Source organism: Chiloscyllium plagiosum, chromosome 13 (assembly GCF_004010195.1).
Source record: "Chiloscyllium plagiosum isolate BGI_BamShark_2017 chromosome 13, ASM401019v2, whole genome shotgun sequence".
Lineage (NCBI taxonomy): Eukaryota > Metazoa > Chordata > Chondrichthyes > Orectolobiformes > Hemiscylliidae > Chiloscyllium > Chiloscyllium plagiosum.
Genome location: NC_057722.1, coordinates 41,154,992 through 41,173,889, shown reverse-complemented (window position 1 = coordinate 41,173,889; position 18,898 = coordinate 41,154,992). Strand labels below are relative to the sequence as shown.

At 39.1% G+C, this 18,898-nt stretch overlaps 1 protein-coding gene across 5 annotated transcripts in view; it reads right to left on the bottom strand.

Moving 5' to 3' along the window:
* Positions 1 to 18,898, bottom strand: part of LOC122555951 (ephrin type-B receptor 3-like) — a 95,626-nt gene that overhangs the window by 44,354 nt on the left and 32,374 nt on the right. For all 5 annotated transcript variants that reach the window (XM_043702248.1, XM_043702251.1, XM_043702250.1 and 2 more), the window contains one exon: positions 15,599 to 16,271. In XM_043702248.1, the coding sequence (XP_043558183.1) occupies positions 15,599 to 16,271 (673 nt within the window). The remainder of the gene's footprint in view (positions 1 to 15,598; positions 16,272 to 18,898) is intronic.

The following is an 18,898-nucleotide window of genomic DNA, read 5'->3' as shown; positions in this document are numbered from 1 at the left end:
AAGTTCAGTTAGTATGTATTTTAACATTGATTATATAGATTTCTTGATCAACCGGAATATTTTGATCAACTGACACATTCCTGGTCCCAAAGTGCTGGATTGTAAAAATGTTTGCTTTTTTTTTTGGAATTTGAGGCAAGATCAGGGGTCAAGACATCACAATATGGCAGAAGCAGGAACCCAATATCAGACCTGTTCTGAAGAAGACCTATTGGACTTGAAAACAGTAATTGTGTATCTCTGTACACAGATGCTGCCAGACCTGCTGAGTTTCTCAAGCACTTTCTGTTTTTGTTTTGGATTTCAATCAGTTGGCCACGTAATGACAAGGAGCATGCTCACTGTACAAATGAGGACAGTGGGCAAGCTTTAGAAACAGTCAAGCATAGAGGAGGCCAGCTAGCACTGAAGGAGCTACAGTCTGCCGTTACAGGTAAGGGGGAGAGAGAGAGAGAGAGAGAGAGAGAGAGAGACCACTTGCATCTTGAGGTGCCCTTTTAGCATTTTTAACATGCTTGAAATGATACATGGCCACACAAGCACCATTGTGGAGGAGAACTACACCCACCTCCTGTCTGCCACTCAGAGATCACCTCCGGGAAGCTGCTGTGCTCCCAAGAACAGAGGCCATAGGCTGACTGGAAAACTTGCATGTTCTCTGATCAATGGCTTTTTAGATGTTTCAGCAATCTACCCAACACCACCCAATCTACCCACCTAATCCAGCCTCCAGAAAACTGGTCAGGAATTCCATGCTTGTCTGCATTCATTTCCAGTCCAATTCTGGGGCCAACATCTTGTCCTTGAACCCAGTTTAGGTAAGAGAGTCAAAGATTGCAAGGGGAAAGCAGTAAGGTGGACTTAAAGCTGATTTAAGAACTGGGCACACTCCAGGTGCAAAATGGCTTTTGGCTGTTACTTCTTCATGCTTTTATGTCTTCCAGTTCAGCTGTAATCTTTTGAGAAATATGATGACTTTTTTGTTAAGGATGTTCATGAATTAATCAAATTCAGAGTAATAGAGTCTAATTTTCAGAAGTCCACATTATTAGCAAGAATAGATCCTTTTGTAACCTATTTTTGAAGACATAGCCAGCATTTGTGTGAACTAGTAGCATCTCTCAAATCTTCAAAGGGTGCTCTGCTATCTTAATATATGATTTTGTTTTGAACATGTCTCTGGCACATGGAAGGGGTTGTGGCAGTTTGGGCTAGAACAATGGCAGATCAAATTTCAGGTTAGACATTTTACCTTGGTCTTCGGCCTTTGAATTTGTGTCATGATACATTCATTTTAAAATGATAAAACATGTCTAATGAAATCAATTTTCACACAAAAACATTTTGAACAAAGAAAATATTTATGATTAATCTTGATTGTATGAATCCTCTTGGTTTCATGGAAATTGTTGTTGGAACTTTTACCCCTTTTTTTTTAAATCTATATTCCTTAATAATTGACATTTCTATCTTTTGAAAAGGACTCCAAATTTCCATCCTACTCATGCATCTCTTAATTTTGGAAACTTCCATCAGGTATCCTCTCAGCCTCCAACATTCAAAAGAAAACAAACCGAGCTGTTCAATGTCTCCTTATAGTTAATGCCCTCCAAACCAGTCAATGTGCTGGTAAACATTTTCTGTACCCTCCTCCAAAGCCTCCACATCCTTCTAGTAACATGGTGACCCAAAATATACACAATATTCCAAATGTAGCCTAAGTAAAGTTCTATATAGCTGCAGGATTAATTGCCAATTTTTATAATTTACATCCTGATCGATGAAGGCAAGCATGCCATAAACTTTCTTGACCACCTTATCCACTTGTGTTGCCACTTTCAGGGAAATGTGGGCTTGTGTGTCTATATCGCTCCGTATGTTAAGACTTCTCAGGATTCTGCCATTTACTGTATACTTCCCTCCTGCATTAGATCTTCTAAAATGAATCACCTCCCATTTGGCTGGATTAAATTCCTCCTACAATCTTTCTGCCCAAGTCTGTAGTCTATCTATATCCTACTATATCTCAGGCAACCCTCTTCATTATCCACAATCTTTGTGTAGTCAGCAAACTTATTAATCAGGCCACCTATATTCTCCTCCAAATCATTTATATATAGTTACAAAAATCATGGGTCCCAGCATTGATCTCTGTAAAATGTCTAATCAGAAAAACACTCTTCCATCACTACTGTCTGTCTTCTCTGACAAAGCTAATCCGGTATCTACCTTACCTGCTCACTGTGGATCCCATGTAACCTCACCTTCTGTGTCAGTCTGCTGTAAGGGACCTTGTCAAAGGCCTTGCTGAAGTCCATATCGACAACATTTACCTCCCCGTCCTTACCAATCATCTTTGTCACTTGCTCAAAAAACTCAATCAGCTTGGGGAGAAGCCATATTACTTGTCACTAAAAATATCCATATTTTCCCAAATATTAAGTCCTGTCCCTAAGAATCTTCTCCAATAATTTCCTTACCACTGACCTTTATTTGTAAACATACTTAATTTGAGTAGATGGGTCAGCAATAACAAGGAAACATTTACAGTTTATACTCGGTCTGTCTTGTAAGAATGTTGGATTTCCAAATGTACCTGGCAGCAACAATTGTTTCCAAAAAAGCAAGTACCACAATCATTTTCAGAAAGTTTTTGCAAACTTTAAGATCATCCCTTAAAAGGCATCCAATACATTGATAATGGATCAAACAGAATAGGTGCCCCAATGGGCTTCAAGTTACTCTCTTTCTAATACAGGCGGCACAGTGGCTAGCACTGATGCCTCACAGCACCAGGGTCCCAGGTTCGATTCCAGCCTCTGGTGACTGTCTGTGTGGAGTTTGCACATTCTCCCCGTGTCTGTGTGGGTTTCCTTCGGGTCCTCCGGTTTCCTCCCACAGCCCAAAGATGTGCAGGTCAGGTGGATTGGCCATGCTAAATTGCCCGTAGTGTTAGGTGCATTAGTCAGAGGGAAATGGTTCTGGGTGGGTTATTCTTTGGAGGGTCGGTATGGACTTGTTGGGCCAAAGGGCCTGTTTCCACACTGTAGGGAATCTAATCTAATAGGAATCTTTTATGTTAATGATCAACAACGTGTATTAATGGAAAAATGGTTGCAAACCTGTGTGATTAAGAAACCTGCTGATCTCACTCCATCTGCCTAATGATTCATTCAGCCTCAAGCTGCATTACATTATTAGCTATCTTTGCACGAACTCTTGACTACCCTCAAGACTTCAATTTCCTCATAGGCTCTCAGCTACTCAACAAGTTTCCATTGCTTCACAGCTGCAAGATTTTTCTCACCCCAAAACATAGAGTCTTGGAGCATGGAAACAGACCATTCAATCCAACCAATCCACACTGACCATAATCCCCAACTCAACCAGTCCCCCTGCCTGCACTTGGCTGATATTCCACCAAATGTTTCTTATTCATGTACGTATCTAAATGTTTTTTAAACATTGTAACTGTACATGTATGCACCAATTCATCTAGAAGGTTATTCCACACATGACACTCTCTGTGCAACAAACCTTACATGTAGTTTACTTTGCCATATAGCTGTACCAACAAATCCATTAAATGGATTTATAACAGGTACAGAATACAATTAGTAGAGTCAGTGATTTTTTTTAAAAATCATCGAAGAGATTAATCTCTAAAGATATAGCTCAAGTATATTAAAATGTGGATAGCTAGGTGTTACAGTATTTCAGGGCTTCCAAATTAAGTTCACTGTTCATTGATTACAACTTGAATTTGGTGAAGAACTTGAATTTTTTCACCATTAAGACAACTGTGGTCTATTCAATAAAGAAAACTTTTCTGATGGATTTTCATCACCAAGAACTTAGTGATGAAGAGGGAAAATCTCCATCACTCACTTTTATGTTTTCTTACCTAATGTTGTATAAATGTAAACAGTTTAATTGTGACACTTAGTAAAATATTAAAGGACTGCACATCCGATTTCCCCAATTAAAACTAAATGAATGAGACACTATTCAATGTTTCTGTCAAAATGTCCTGCAATTAACAGACCAGAATTTCTTTATTTCTCTCATTCATTACGCTTTGCTATTCATCACCCTCGTTGGAGTTAATGTTGTATCTTTTGTTGGCCTTAGCTTGATTCCTAATTTGTCAGGAATGAATTCTTCTGTTATCCCTTACAACACTGACACCTGCAAGAGTTCTCTCGTAACAGATGACTGCAATTAGTCACAAGTTACTGTTGATGTTGAAAGGATTCTTCTGCCTGAAGTAATTTGTGTGAGAAATAGCCATCTGTGCCATGTTCTCACCACAGGGTGCTACACTCACAGAATAACTGTCTTTTCCAAAGTTCGAAGACATTCAACTGTGTTACCTTGCTGGTACTTCTGAAAAACTGATCTACATGCTTAAAAGAGCAGAGCTTTCATGTAGTTATTTTTAGCATTATAATTATTTGGGGCTGACGATGCATGCAGCCTCAATATGAGTCCTGCTGTGAGTAGGCTGCTGTCATTAGCACTGAGCTCTCTAGATCTCTAGATATGTAGAGTCCAGTTCATGCATTAATTCAACACACCCTTTTAAACTACTAAAGCTCTTCAAAGAAGTACTGTGTTGAGCGAAGAAGGCACTCGTAGCTCATATCCATTAAATTTTATAGCTTCAAATTAAAGGAAACAAACCTAAATAAAGGAAAGTGACCTCTGAGCTTGTGATCTGTGAATTTTATTAAGGCTACATTGAGAAATAGACATCATACATACTAAAGAAATGAAAACAGGACATTTTGGGGCTGTGCTCGGTATAAAGTGTGGTACATGTGTTGAAGCAGATGGTGTAAGGATAGAAAGCTGTTGTATGGAGGGCAGGGGCAAGGAGGACTTGCAAATGGACAGCTGGAGTAAGGAGGTGTGATGTAAGAAGTAAAGGGATAAAAGAGGATCGTCTATGGAGGGCTGGCACATAGAGGCGGGGCAAAGAAGACTGGTGGTTGGACGCAAGACAGAGGCATGGAAGCACAGGGGCAAAGAGGACTATGGCATGGAGAGTGGGGTCTTGTAGTCCAGGCTATGGGGATGTCATATAAGAATGGTAACCAAACAAAATATTGAAATTTGGAGCTAACATTCAGATCAATGGGCTAACTTTTATAGCATATGATGTGGAGATGGCAGTGTTGGACTGGGGTAGACTTGTAATTCTATAGCATACATAGCCCATGTGACAACTCATTTCAACAGTGACTGCAAAATCTGCAAAACCAGGAACAGTTGACACAGTGGACAGCATACTGATAAGGTAATACCTTGGAACAATACCATGTCCTAAAGTAGGAAAGCTGCCAATGTTTCCAAGGCACAATATACTATTAAGCTTTCAGTGCTTGTCCTTGCAAAACCTTGAGAAACAGTCTTTTGGCTCAGACATTGCATCTCAATATTGACACCACAGGACACACAGTCAAATGGAAATTACAATTAAATTCTCCCTCACCATATAGCATCAGAAGAATATTTTTCAGTTTGAAGCAAAAGTTTCATGCAGAAAACTGCAGTGAGTGAAATTGAAAAGGGTGCAAACAATCAAAGGGTATGACAACTTGCTGTCAGAATACTGAAACAAAATCCTTACAGTCTTAAGGAGACTTCAATATGCATCTCAAACCACTAGCAGATTTTTCTTTAGCTGAAGTGGAAGAAGGCTAAGAAGAGACAAGCACAAATGAAATAAAAGGAAATAGTGTTGCAGGTATAAATATCCCGAGAGATGACAGCAGCCTAGCCCTTTGCTGTCTGATAACTGTTCATGTGGAATAGCATTGCCTCAGGTTATTGTAACAATAGTGACCTTTTTTGCAATTGTATGCCAAAGATGTATAAATCTGTAGGTTTTTGGGGAGACAAATAAGGTATAGTTCCCCAGTATCTCTATTCTGTGCTACATGTTGGCTATAGCTATAGTTACAGCAGATGACTCTCAACTCCACATGATCCTTATCAGGTTGGCAAACCAAAGCCTGGATATAGGTGGCACCTTGGTGGAAGTAGTTAGCCAGGCTCTGCTGGCTATTGTTACTCTTGCATGTATTTCATGCAATGTCACTTAATACTTGGCATACCATCTTGTCGAACCATCCTGCCTATATAACAGCACTCCTTGGGAACTGTAAGCTCTGCATGAACTCAGCTTTTGTCAGCACAAGGATAACAATTGATTAACACACATCTGAGGTGCTCCCTGAACTTGGAAACTCAACATTGCTTCTATCTTCCCCAGAGTCAGAGATATAAGGAGATAACAAGGACAGTAATACAGTAGCACTGCACAATGCATCACAGTAGAAAGATTAGAAGACTACCCATGTCTAATGCAACTAACTGAGTTGAACACCAAGTGGCAGAAGCACAATTAAGCCGACAAAAAGGCTTTAGAAAAGACCTCACAATTTAGCAAACAGTTTTCCTGTAAGGCTTCTTAAATGTGATTTTATATTCAGCACACCAACCATTCTAGACAGATGGGAATATCAATGTCGTTTATAAGTATTTGAGGCTTACGGACAGGATGCTTTCTATTAAGCAAATATTTTAATATGGCGATGTTTCCAGCAGCTGCTCCTTATCTTCCTAAATGTATGCAATGCACTAAGTGAACAAAGACCTAGCACAACACATCTCCACCAATTTACTTATCAGGCTTTCTCAACCTACAAAGTGATCAGAAAATCTCAGCTTACATATAATGTTGAGCTTTTACATCTCAGAGAACTTATTCAAAATGAGCCTGGAATCATTTCACTTTACTTCTCCAACAAAGACAGACATACATGCACACACAAATATTCAAGGGTACAGTTTCAGGTCCGGTGCATATTGTATGAGACTGTGCTTATTCAACTGTACGTTTCTCTCAGTAGTACCCTGGAAGGGAAGGGGGTCAAAGACAACCAGAGCAGACAGCTGTAAAGTCTAAAAATTTTCAGTCTAAAAATAGCTACAGAACAATGCAGCAAACAGGACCATCTATCTATTTTTGGTTTCCGCTTACAAATTAAGTGTTGCTTCTCAGATCTGAATGAGGCTGGGTACAAAATCTAAGCCATGCCACCAGACTTATATGTGGACATCATCTGCTATGATTCAAGATAATGATGATGAGAGACTGTGATATCATTTTCATGCTCACTGCTGCAATGGGGCCACGGGATTTGCACAGTTAACACAACAGATAACATGAGAAAGACAAAGAGCAAATTTGCTTTGGAAAAGATCTCCACTGCATGCTGCCTTTAAAGTAAATAGTAAAAACAGATCAAACATGCAATAAACAAGTTACAAATCTTCACGTCCAAGTTTGAGTTCTGTTGCTTGAGACAAAGGCTGTGAAATTATTATGTTCATGAGAGTCACTACAGTGAGAACGCTGTCTTTTGAGAAACAGTTTGCATGTATTATGGACAACCAACTCTGTACTCTCTTCTCAACACCTCAAACCTCCAGCTTTATTTTGATAACCAACATTATTCTTCCATTCTACTATGAAGGAATTCAAGACGCTATTCTTTATTTGTGCACTTCATTGCCCTCTGAGAACAAATGTAAACGTCTCTTTACAATGCCTAGAACTAATGGGGCCTGTCCCCCTACTTCCCAAGAAAAGAAAACCTCTCACAGCCTCAGCCAATCCCATACAGTAGGGAAAGCAAACTTTCTTTCATTTCTCCCACCAGATTAAAGTAAAACCTGCCTTCTTCACCTATCCAAAGCCCATGCAATTGAAAAGAAAACCATTGCTTTATTTCTACCCCTTGCCCCCACCACCAAATGAAAATGTATACGAACCCTGAATAACTTCAAGTGCCAAGCAATGATCATCTCCAAAAAACAATCCAACCATCACCCCTTGATAACTACCATCACTGACTCTCCCAGCGTAGGGATTACCATTATTAAGAAGCCGAATAGGACAGTCATATAAATACTTTGGCTACAAAAAAAAACTAGCCTGAGGCTGGGAATGCTGCTACAAGTAAATCCGTTATGTTGTTTCAAATTTTGCCCACCACTTGCAAGATTCAAGTCTAGTATTGAAAGTATTCTCTTCACTAGTTTGGATGAACACAGATCAAGATACACTGAAAAAGCTTGACACTGCCAAGAAAATACAGCCTGCTTGAATTACATCCCATTAAAACACCTTCAACATTCAATCCCTTCACCCCAAAGCACAGTGGTCCACAAGATTCTCTGCAGCAAATTACTTAGACCCCTGAAACAACAACTTCTAAGCTCACAACCTCGATATAGAAGATCAAGAGCAGCAGATATCTGGGAACACCACCACCTCGAAGATCTGACTTGAAACAATATTACTGTTCCATTATTGTCACTGGGGCAAAATACTGGAGCTCCTTTCCTAAAAACAATGTTTGTCCACCTCTGTCATATGGACTGGAGTGGTTAAAGAAAGCAGTGCATCATAATATTCCCAAAGCAAATTAGGGTTGGACATTAAATGCTGGCATAATGCCCACATTCCATAAATGAATTTAATAGAAGAGGTAGTTTAATTCCACTACTCCTTTATGACTAAAATCAACTCAGGTCCACAGCACCCTCCCTCAGTGAAAGGGAAGTTAGTTCTTTGCCTCGGACCACCCATTCCCTCTCTCTGACTTTTTGTGAGCTCTGTTCTCTGGCCTGTTCCAGCATTCACTCCCTTTTCTCTCTCATTCTCTGCCAAAACTCCCTATCCTCACCCTCTCACACATCAATGAAAGATGGCCCATTGCATCCATTTTACTCAGGGAAGAGAATGAGCAATGGCTCGGAGGCAGCCACCTTTAAGAGCCCCAAATCATTTTCCCAAATTTCCTTTCTCAGTTCCCTGTATCCTGTTTCCCAGCTGCTTCCAAACCATCTGCCGCATCCCCCTTTCCAGCAGCCTCCCACATCCACATCATCCCATCTTCTGTCCAGATCCCGTGACTAAGCGTAGTCATTCACCCCATCTTTTAGCACTGCTTGACCTCAATACTAAAATTAATCTCAACTACATGAGTGCAACCAATGTAACATAAACCAATGTAACTTCTCTGACAAAGCAGCTGGTTTAATCTGTTTGAGTTACATTTCGGCATCATGCTTGGATTCTGTAATTATATGACTGCAGCATTCTGTTTGTAATGCACACATGTTAAGTATTTACAGAGTGCAAGCAGCAGACATTAATTTCTTTTTCAGCTGGTAAACAAATCCATCAGCCTCTGTGGGTGATCAATGTTACATTCAGTCAAGTAACAGCTCAGTCAATATTTTATCAATGAGGATTCAGACAGAAAGTTATCTATCAAGATGACATGTGGTACAAATCTGCTTTTTAAAGAGAATGCTGGTTATATGTAATCAGGATAGTGGGAAGTTCAGCGCACCCCCAGGACAATAAAATCAATCTTCAACTACAACGGGGAATATGGGACATCTCATTTGATGAAATGAAGTGTATCCCAGCAGTAAGAAAGGATAATGTATGACCAAGGCCAGATGTTAACACCATAAGGGTCTACAGTAGCCTCCTATAATAATTTTCCAACAATGTTTATCAAGGCAGTTCTTACAAAATAAAAAGGTCAAATTTACATAAAATGAAAATTCATATGTTAAATAAAAGAGGGGGACAGCGAATGACGCAACCTTACATGGAGATATCATTTATTGTGTATACATTTTGCTGCATATAAACTGACTGCCTCCAAATATATAGAGTACATCATCTGGTCTTTTTTCACACATTATTGAAAGAGAAGGAAGAATGAATAAAGAACATCAATGAAAGATCTCATTTGCACTCAGATGAAAGAAGACTACATCTGTTAGCTTTAATTAAAACATAACATTTACAAATTGCAGAATGTGCTTTCAATTGTTGAATTACCATCAACAAACAGTAATTTCCATTATTTATTAAGCTTTTTGTAATATGTTGGTTAGCAAAACAAAGATGGCCTCAAGATATTGCTATTTAGACAGAAGATATTTTAAATGACTTTCATCAGGCATGTTTTTGTAGTGGAAAAATGATGGGGAAACTGTCAACAGTTTATTCCTCTGTTATAAACTGGTCTGGAAGGTAGGGAATTTAAGCCAACCAGAACAGAACTCTCTTCTACTAATGGCAGTTGATGCTACATCAATTGTTAGTTTTAAAATCTGATTTTTGTTAAGCAAAGGCATTAAAGGATGTGGACGAATGACAGTTGTATAGAGTTAGACCACAGATCAGCCACGATACCATTGGATTCTGGAACAGGCTCAAGGGATTGCAGGCCCTACTCCTATATATCCTATATTCTTATGTTCCCAGCAGCCTTAATGCCTGTATCATTCCAAGTACAGCCACCAGAACAATGTATTACCTAAAAAAGAAGCCATTTAATTATTTATGGCTTCCACCTAACCTTGCTTACAACCCCTTTGGAAGAGCTTCCATAGTCAGTGCATCCAATTAAGCAAGGAAATCCAGACGAGCTGATGAGATTTCTCCAAACTGTAAAGCAAAGTCACAGAATTAGGGCAACTTGCCCTTCTGCATGAATGCACCGTGCTAAGAATCTATGAAAGAAATATACCTTGTTCCTTGTTGAATGCCGCACAAGTTGGTTTTTTGACTCGTGCATAAAGTTCATGATCATTTCCCTAAAACCTCTCTGATACCGAAAACACTACTTTCACATTTGCGGAATATCAAACTTCTACATTTATAAAAAGGAATGTTTCTTTAATGTGTTTTTATTAAGCTTCTACCTTAATCCTATATGGTATCTCAACCATTTACTTCACTTTGTCTAAACTTAAATAAAATGAAGGATATCAGTGCAATTTGCTTCTTGACTCGCTATCTGTCAGAATACTTCAAATTGATTGGCTGCTTACCATGCTTGGTAACTTCAGGGGTTGGATTTTATGTTGGCTATGTGAGGCACATTTTCAGCAGAGGAAAGGAGCGTTTAAGATCGTTGTGTGGTTAGCCCCCAAGCTCTCACCCAACCCCAAGTTAAACCCTATCATAGGCTCGGGGGTTGGGCATGTAGATTGGTGACTGGCCTGTTCAAAGTAAATAAATAGTTAAAGATGAATTAGGCTAGTTAACAAGCATGTTGACCTGAATAATAAGTTATTTATGTCCAACTAAAGTTGGCAAGGTTAGGCAGGAGTTGGCAGGCCATTCATACAGGCTGCATAAACCCTAACAATTCCTTTCCCAAGGTCTGGAGTCCCAGCCAGCATTAAAAGACCCCAGGAAGTAATTCGCTGGAGCTGCTATGATCCAATTTAGCCTGCTTGCAACATGCATGGCTGCAGACAGATTTAATTGGGATATGTTGGCTTCCAGCTGATTTTCATTGCTAGGGGATCAGTCCCTTTATACCCTCATAAATTGCTGCCAAAATGCCTTGAAATCCCCTTTACTTAGCCGATGATTCAGACTTTTGTAGACAAAATTTAGGCTTATTTCATTGAAGCCTCAGTGTTTTTTAAGCAGCAGATTTACCTTAGGATTTTATGATGTGCACATTATCAAACAAAATACTGATTTCTGTTTTTGTTTCTTTAAATGTCAGTTAAAGTGAAGGAAACATGTTGTGTGCTGCTTAGTAAATGCAATTTGTACGACTTTATGGTGAAAAGCTGTATCAAGGTAGTGTCTGATTTAGATTTGGTTGCCACACCTGTATGAATAGGCATTTACTTTAGCAAAATATTATACATTCAAGTGAAGACAGTGAGTGTAGGTGCCCTTTGTCTGAAAAAAAATACAAGAACAAAATCTAGTGGTACTGTAAAATTAGCAGATTCCCATGCACTATATAATTCTAAACAGAAAGAAGTAGCGTGACAGGTGAAGCCTGGGAAAGAGGATTTCCCGTTGTCTCTCATTTGCTAGATCTGTCCCACCCTAATATTCTCAAAGATTTCCTCAAAGCACAACAAAAGCTTTATAGAACAAGACTGAAACCACTGGCTACCTTGCAGAAGTTTTGCATACTGTACATCGTCATGTCATTTTTTAAAATAATGTAATTGTCTCTTTCTAGTAGTCTCAATGTACAATCCCCAATACTAGAGAGCTTCTATTTATATCTACAAAGTTTGAACCAGTGTCACTCTACCACAAAAGAATCCGACCCTATCTGTAACAAAACATCTAACCCCATCCTGTGTCTACTTATAACAACCAAAGCTACCTTCTTCTAAGTTTCTGTGGCATTTTTATCCTTACTGATGTGATGACCTGAGCATAATCAATTACAGTTTTTAGGTGCTGCCTGGCTTTCATTTGATTTAAATCAATTGAACAAAATTACATGCATTTTTTGAACATACAAGGCAGACAATAGGGTCAGCTTTGTCAAAGGGTCAGTTAGACTTGAAACTTCAGCTTTTTTCTCTCCTTACAGATGCTGCCAGACCTGCTGAGATTTTCCAGCATTTTCTCTTTTGGAGGCAGACAATAGCGTACACTCTTGAGATGATCATTTGGTGGGCTCGCAGCTAGGTGATGAATGCATTTCAAAATCAACATATTATTTCACAGTCTATGTACATTGAAATCTGCATCAAAATATGTTTAACAAAAGCATAATTCACTGACCATTATTTGTTACTAACTGCATGTACTGCAAACTTTGAGCATGGCTGCTTGGGTTCCTTACTTAATAAGTCACTTTTGAAAAGATAATGTATGAAGTTAGATGTGGGTTGTGTGAATTATATCAACCTGTCTGTCTTATAGTTTGGATTTGGTGTGTATGCTAAGATTACCAATATGAGTACAATTTCTTAACATTCACTTAAGGAAGTCAATCTAAGATTTTGCAGCGGAGAGATATGTCATAAATAATCTTTTAAATGTTTGTTTTATTAAAAAAATGTTTTTGTCATCCTATTAAATAACTTGAACGTACTGCTGAGTGAATGTTATAAACCCATACTTTTAATGTGGAGAAGAATGTAATATGCAAGAATTTATTCTTAAACTGATGGGATGATCCTGTCATGCTCACCAGATACAGGGAGAAATACAACTTTTCCTTCGTTGCTGATATAAATGAATTTCTAGATGCTTAAGAAGTAAATAGATAAGTTGTAGTAATGAGAGCAGTAACACACTTAGATCCAGAATTTTTGGTGAAGTCAAAATGTTCACCAAATAACTTCAATGGGAGTGTGATGGAAGCTTCCATACCTGGATGGGATTTCCATTGTACTTCCAGAGAATCTAGTGGAAGCACAACAGGAACAGCTCCTAGAAAATTCTAAAGAGTACTCTTCAAATTTCACATGAAAACTTTGATTTAATTGTGCTCTGTTTGATACTTTTGGTATAGAATGGCTTTAAAAAGTTTGTTGATGACCGCAAACTACATCAATCATGACTAATTTAATATAGTTCAAAAAAAATCAATGGGATCAGAGTAATTAATATTTTTTGAAGTAAAAATCAATATAAAATGACACAAATTTCAAGAACTGAAGGTACACAATGAATAAGCTCCATGGTTCACAATCTACCAGCAGTGTCAAGTCAATGTGAAGTTGAAAATGGCTGCACAGATGATGGGGTCCATCTGAAGTACTTCAAATTTCAATTAAAGCACATTATTTACGCTTGGTTAGCTTTTTGTTAAGGGTACATTTGGAAACAGTATGCACAATTTAAGGCACTTTACTTTAAAGTGTCAATGATGCGTTGCAGATGACTCAAGATGTAAAACTGATCTAATGTTTTAGAGTTTTACTCAATCAAGTGTTGATAATCAGGAGAAACTTAACACAGATTTATCTTCTTGGGAATACACTTGTGTTTAGTTACCTTCATTAGGCGATTCAGTGTACTTCAATTTAGAATGAATTTTACAGAGTCTGGAGGAAATAGGCTTGATGGGTTCAATGACTTTTTTTTGTTTATATTTCTTCAATGGATCAAAACTATTTCAAACACCTAACTTCCCTCTTAAAAGCTATAACATGTCTCCTAGCAAACTTCTTAGGCTGTGGAATCTGCAAACATCAAGAACATGCAAATAGAAATCCCATTCATCACTCACGGACTGCTTTAAAAACAAGAATATTCTCAAGTTCCAGCATCATTTCAATTCCAACCTGTTCTTAACATTTTTACTACTGTGCCAACCGATTTTCTGACTGAATTCCCTTTCTAATATAGTCATGGACTCTATTGAAACATTGTGAAAAAGCTTTGATAAAGGTATGTAGGAGAGCTTGAAATAGAAAAAGGTACACTTGCCCACTCATTTGATTAGACCATGGACATCCTATTTTATCATGGCCTGTCCTAATTCAAACTTCTTACTATCATGCTCAAAAATAAAACAATCATAACTTCAAAATAATGAGTTAATCATATATAATGTCAAATTCCTTCAGTTCTGTTTCTGTTTATTACTTTGCTATACTGTCAGCTATTCAGGTGCCACCAAGCTTCATGTATGTCTACATTTGTTGTTTTGTGTTTTCCACAATACTTGTGGACTTAAATAAGCCCTTACCAAAGACTTAGCCCCATGTTTCACCAATTATTCAGAAGACAAAATTAAGATAGATGAATAATAATTAATTAAAAGAGAGGGACAGCTAGCTGAGAAAAGAGAAAACAAAATTGATTGACACATTCATTACACATGATACATAATATTGACAAAGACCATTCAAGTGAGACCATAATTTGCAGATAGTGCTTTGCTTCAGTGAGTCCAATACATAGAACCATCCATTAGAACCAATACATACATGGCATAAAAATATACTTGCACAACTTTATAGCTGGACCACAAGTTTCAGCCATTCCAGTCAAAGAAATAATGAACAGAATCTTGTGGAGACCATGGGGTTCTTGGACACTCGCAAAGCCCTATGGTCTCTGTCCTGATGGCAGGAAGGAGGTTATAAGTCATAAGTGGAGAGGGTCAGGAATCTTCCAGTGCATCCCCCTTGCTGATGCTGGGCCCTCAATCAGCTGCTGAGTATCTTTGAATGAGAAACAGTACTCTCCACAAACAAGCATGCCACGAGTTATTTTTGTTGTGTTCCCTTCATGGTGAGCACCTGAGCCACTTCTGTGCCCCGACCAGGAGCAGTGGAGGCCCTCAAATGCCTATTGATTGCTCACTGAAGGACCTCAATTGGCATTGAGTAGGAAGGCTGGTCACACACCTTCTTGCCTTGGATTTAATCAGGGAAGAAGGAAGGTGGCTGTGCCATCACAAGCTATCCTCCAACCTGAATAAATCCTCATGTCTCCCTTCCTCCATCTCCACCGCCCACCCCCATCCTAGCTACAATCCCACTCAGGATAATGGAGGGCACAAGGTCTGTGCAACCTTTGTATCTCCAGAGCTTTTATCTAATTTTCATCATATTAAGTTACATGATTATCCCATTTCTTTACTGAGAAAGGAACACAATGACAATTGCTCCAAATATTAGACTTAGGTGCCTTAGGTTTGTATGACTAATCTCTAAAACATTTGGGTGGAAACAGGAAAAAAGTACTGAAACCAATTGATAATTTTCCTACCTTGGCAAGCAGTCTCCTGTTTAGCAGGTTGATATCCAGCAGCACAAGTACAAGCTCCAACAGGTACCATCCACTCACCATCTCCATTACAGTACAGTTTTAGGGGGACAGACAATTCCACAGCATTACTGAGACAGATGCCTGGAGCAATCACAAGTGATGTAGGTTCTGCTCCAGTAACAGTTTCTGGAAAAACTGCAAAATTTGCGATCACAGATGGGCATTTCTTGTAGAACACACGCAGGGAAATGAGTGACATGCATGAGCCCAGATCCTGAAATGCTAGGTAGAATCCATTCTTAGATAATGGGCCAAAGCTTCTGATCTTTGTGTTGACTTTACCAGACTCCAGTTTGGAAAAACTCTCATCTGGCGCAATGGTGTCCACTTTTATGTAAGGGTTCTCCATCCACAATGGAGTAGATGCTGTTGCTGAGTCCGTGTCAGACTCATAGTAAAATAAATTAAAAGTTTCCTTACAGGAACCTGGGATATTTGGTATGCTGTTGCAGTCCCGCACAGTGAATTTCATCTCTACATATACTCGCTGAACGTCGTTATGTTCTATGTAAGTAGTTCGAAGCCAATTATTCTGGTTTGCTTCCATCACATTACAGACCTGGTATGTGCGAATAGGATTTATTGCATCATCATATCCACTTACTTCTTCCCACTGAACAAAGAAAACAGAATAATTATTTTAAAATTCACTGTCATTTTACAAATAATACATTTAAATATTACTTATGGATTAACTCTACAATTGTTGAACTGGGAGTATATCTTCAAATTGTCTCGACTTACTGAAGGCATTATAGTCAGCAGGGTTCACAATCATATAAAAATAATTCATTAATTACTGCAGCAATCCCTTCAGCATTGTTGTTTTTGCAACACCATTCATACATATGTTATCATAATTATTGATACATATTTTATTGCTATTCTATTTAATGAAATATGATTAAACATCCAACTTGATTTTCAGCCCACTGCACTATTGCAATGAAGCTCAACATAAACCTGAGGAACAGCACTTCATCCTTCATTTTGATTCCACTCTCAGGCGACTGTCGATGTGGAGTTTACACATTCTCTTCGTGTCTGTGTCGGTTCCTCCAGGTGCTTCGGTTTCCTCCCACACTCCAAAGGTGTGCAGGTTAGGTGGATTGGCCATGCTACATTGCCCATAGTGTCCAGGGTTGTGTAGGTTAGAAGGATTAGCAATGGTATGTGAAAAATATGGGGTTACAGAGACAGAGGATTGGGTCTGGGTGGAATGCTCTTTGGAGGATCAGTGTGAATTCATGGGCCGAATGGCCTACTTACACATTATAGGGATTCTATGATTTAGGCCTCCACAGCCGTTCAGACTTAACAGCGAGTTCAACAATTCTAGAGCCTAATCTCTACCCCAGTTTGTCCAATTTGGATTTTTTACTATCATTTTTGTTTGCAGTCAGTAGCAAACTTGCTCCAGTCACATCTTTCACTCCTTTGGACAAAATCTTACAAGATGAGGATGGGAGGGGATAGTTTGCCACTCCACAAGGAAAGTCAGTGACCAGCTGGCAGACCACTTCAGAATAAAAGCAAATTACTGCAGATGCTAGAATCTGAAACCAAAAGAGAAAATGCTGGAAAATCTCAGCAGGTCTGGCAGCATCTGTAAGGAGAGAAAAGAGCTGACGTTTCGAGTCTAACTGGTTTGACAAAGGGTCAGTTAGACTCAAAACGTCAGCTCTTTTCTCTCCTTACAGATGCTACCAGACCTGGTGAGATTTTCCAGCATTTTCTCTTTTGGGACCACTTCAGAAGCCTGTCCTGAGCCACAAGCAATGTGGGAAAGAATGGGATCCCTGTCCCTCAATGTGTGAATGTTCAACCCTCTCGAGCTGCCATCCAATCAGATCAGCAGTTAGCTCCAATGGCAACAGAGCTCTGTAATGGATGGTGCCTGGATCAGAGCACATCCAGGATGATCTCCCAATCGATCCCAGGACCTGGGCAAGTTGACAGCATTGGGAGGAAGGGTTTAAGCATCTTAGAAAGTTGGGGCAAGGGTTATGTTCTAAAGTGCAGGTACAGAGAAAGGAAGGAGGGGGTTTACTATCTTCTGGGGGAGGTACCCTGATGAGAAAAGGGCACCCTTTGAAGACAGTACTCCCCTCTTTCATGATCTTTCTAAAAATAATTTAAGGGTGACACATATTCCTGCTCATCTGCTTAATCCAACGGTGATAAGGAGTGGGCATGATAATAATGAGGTCACTTTGCCCTTATTTATTTACTTATGGCAAGCAGTCTGCTGATTGTGGCACCTGCCCATTCACTCCTAGCATGCCCTCACCCTTTTCCCCTTTATTATGGAGGTCAGGTCAAGAGTGGGGAGATGGTGAGCTTGTACTAAGCATTTGGTATTCCCCTTCAACTGAAAATGCACTCGATAGGGACATATTCAATCAAGCCTTTTGTTTGTTTTCTTGCACCGTGACCTATCTCTTTGGCCCTAGGATATTAATGTCTCTGTTATGCTCCCAGTTCTTAAGGAATGGACAGAGGACGGCTAAATGAAGCTGAGGCCATGGAGAGATCAGCCATGATCCTATTGAATGGCGGGCTTGAAGGGCCAGATAGTCTACTCGTGCTCCTCATTCTTATGTTCTTATTCTACGTTTCCTACCTTTCACTTTATCACATACCTATTGTCTTTATCATAACACCCTTTAGGCAAAATCTATTTTATCTTCAATTTTCCCTTTCCGACCAAGAATCATAGACATGAAACATTAACTAATTTTCTCCTTCTATAAATGCTCCCTAATCAGCTTAGTACTGTATTACCAGCATTTTCTGCTTTTGCTTCTGATTTCTAGGAATTTTAGATATTCTGTTTTGCAACTGGTACCCACCACAATATTTAGCCTACCTGCAACATTTTGAATGAACACCTTTCTGTAAACAGAACTGTCACATGTACAAGAAATTCCAGTGCAAAATGATGTAATCTTTACTGATTGACTTCCACGAACACAGGTTGACATTTGAGGCTACTGGTTTAGGCAAATTAAAATCAACTGTGAAGAGTTGTTTTCTAAAATGTGATTATAGATGTTTAGCTGCTAGATTTACTAAGTAGTTAATAGCTGCTAAAGGTCATAGGTCCTATCAAGTTTAGTCATATCTATATAATGCTCAAGGCTGCTTTCTTTTTAAAGTAGCCAGACTATACTCTGGAGCCTCAACTGAAGCTTAGTGAGCAGATACTTTTCAAAGGTGTTTTGAATATTATTCGTGGGC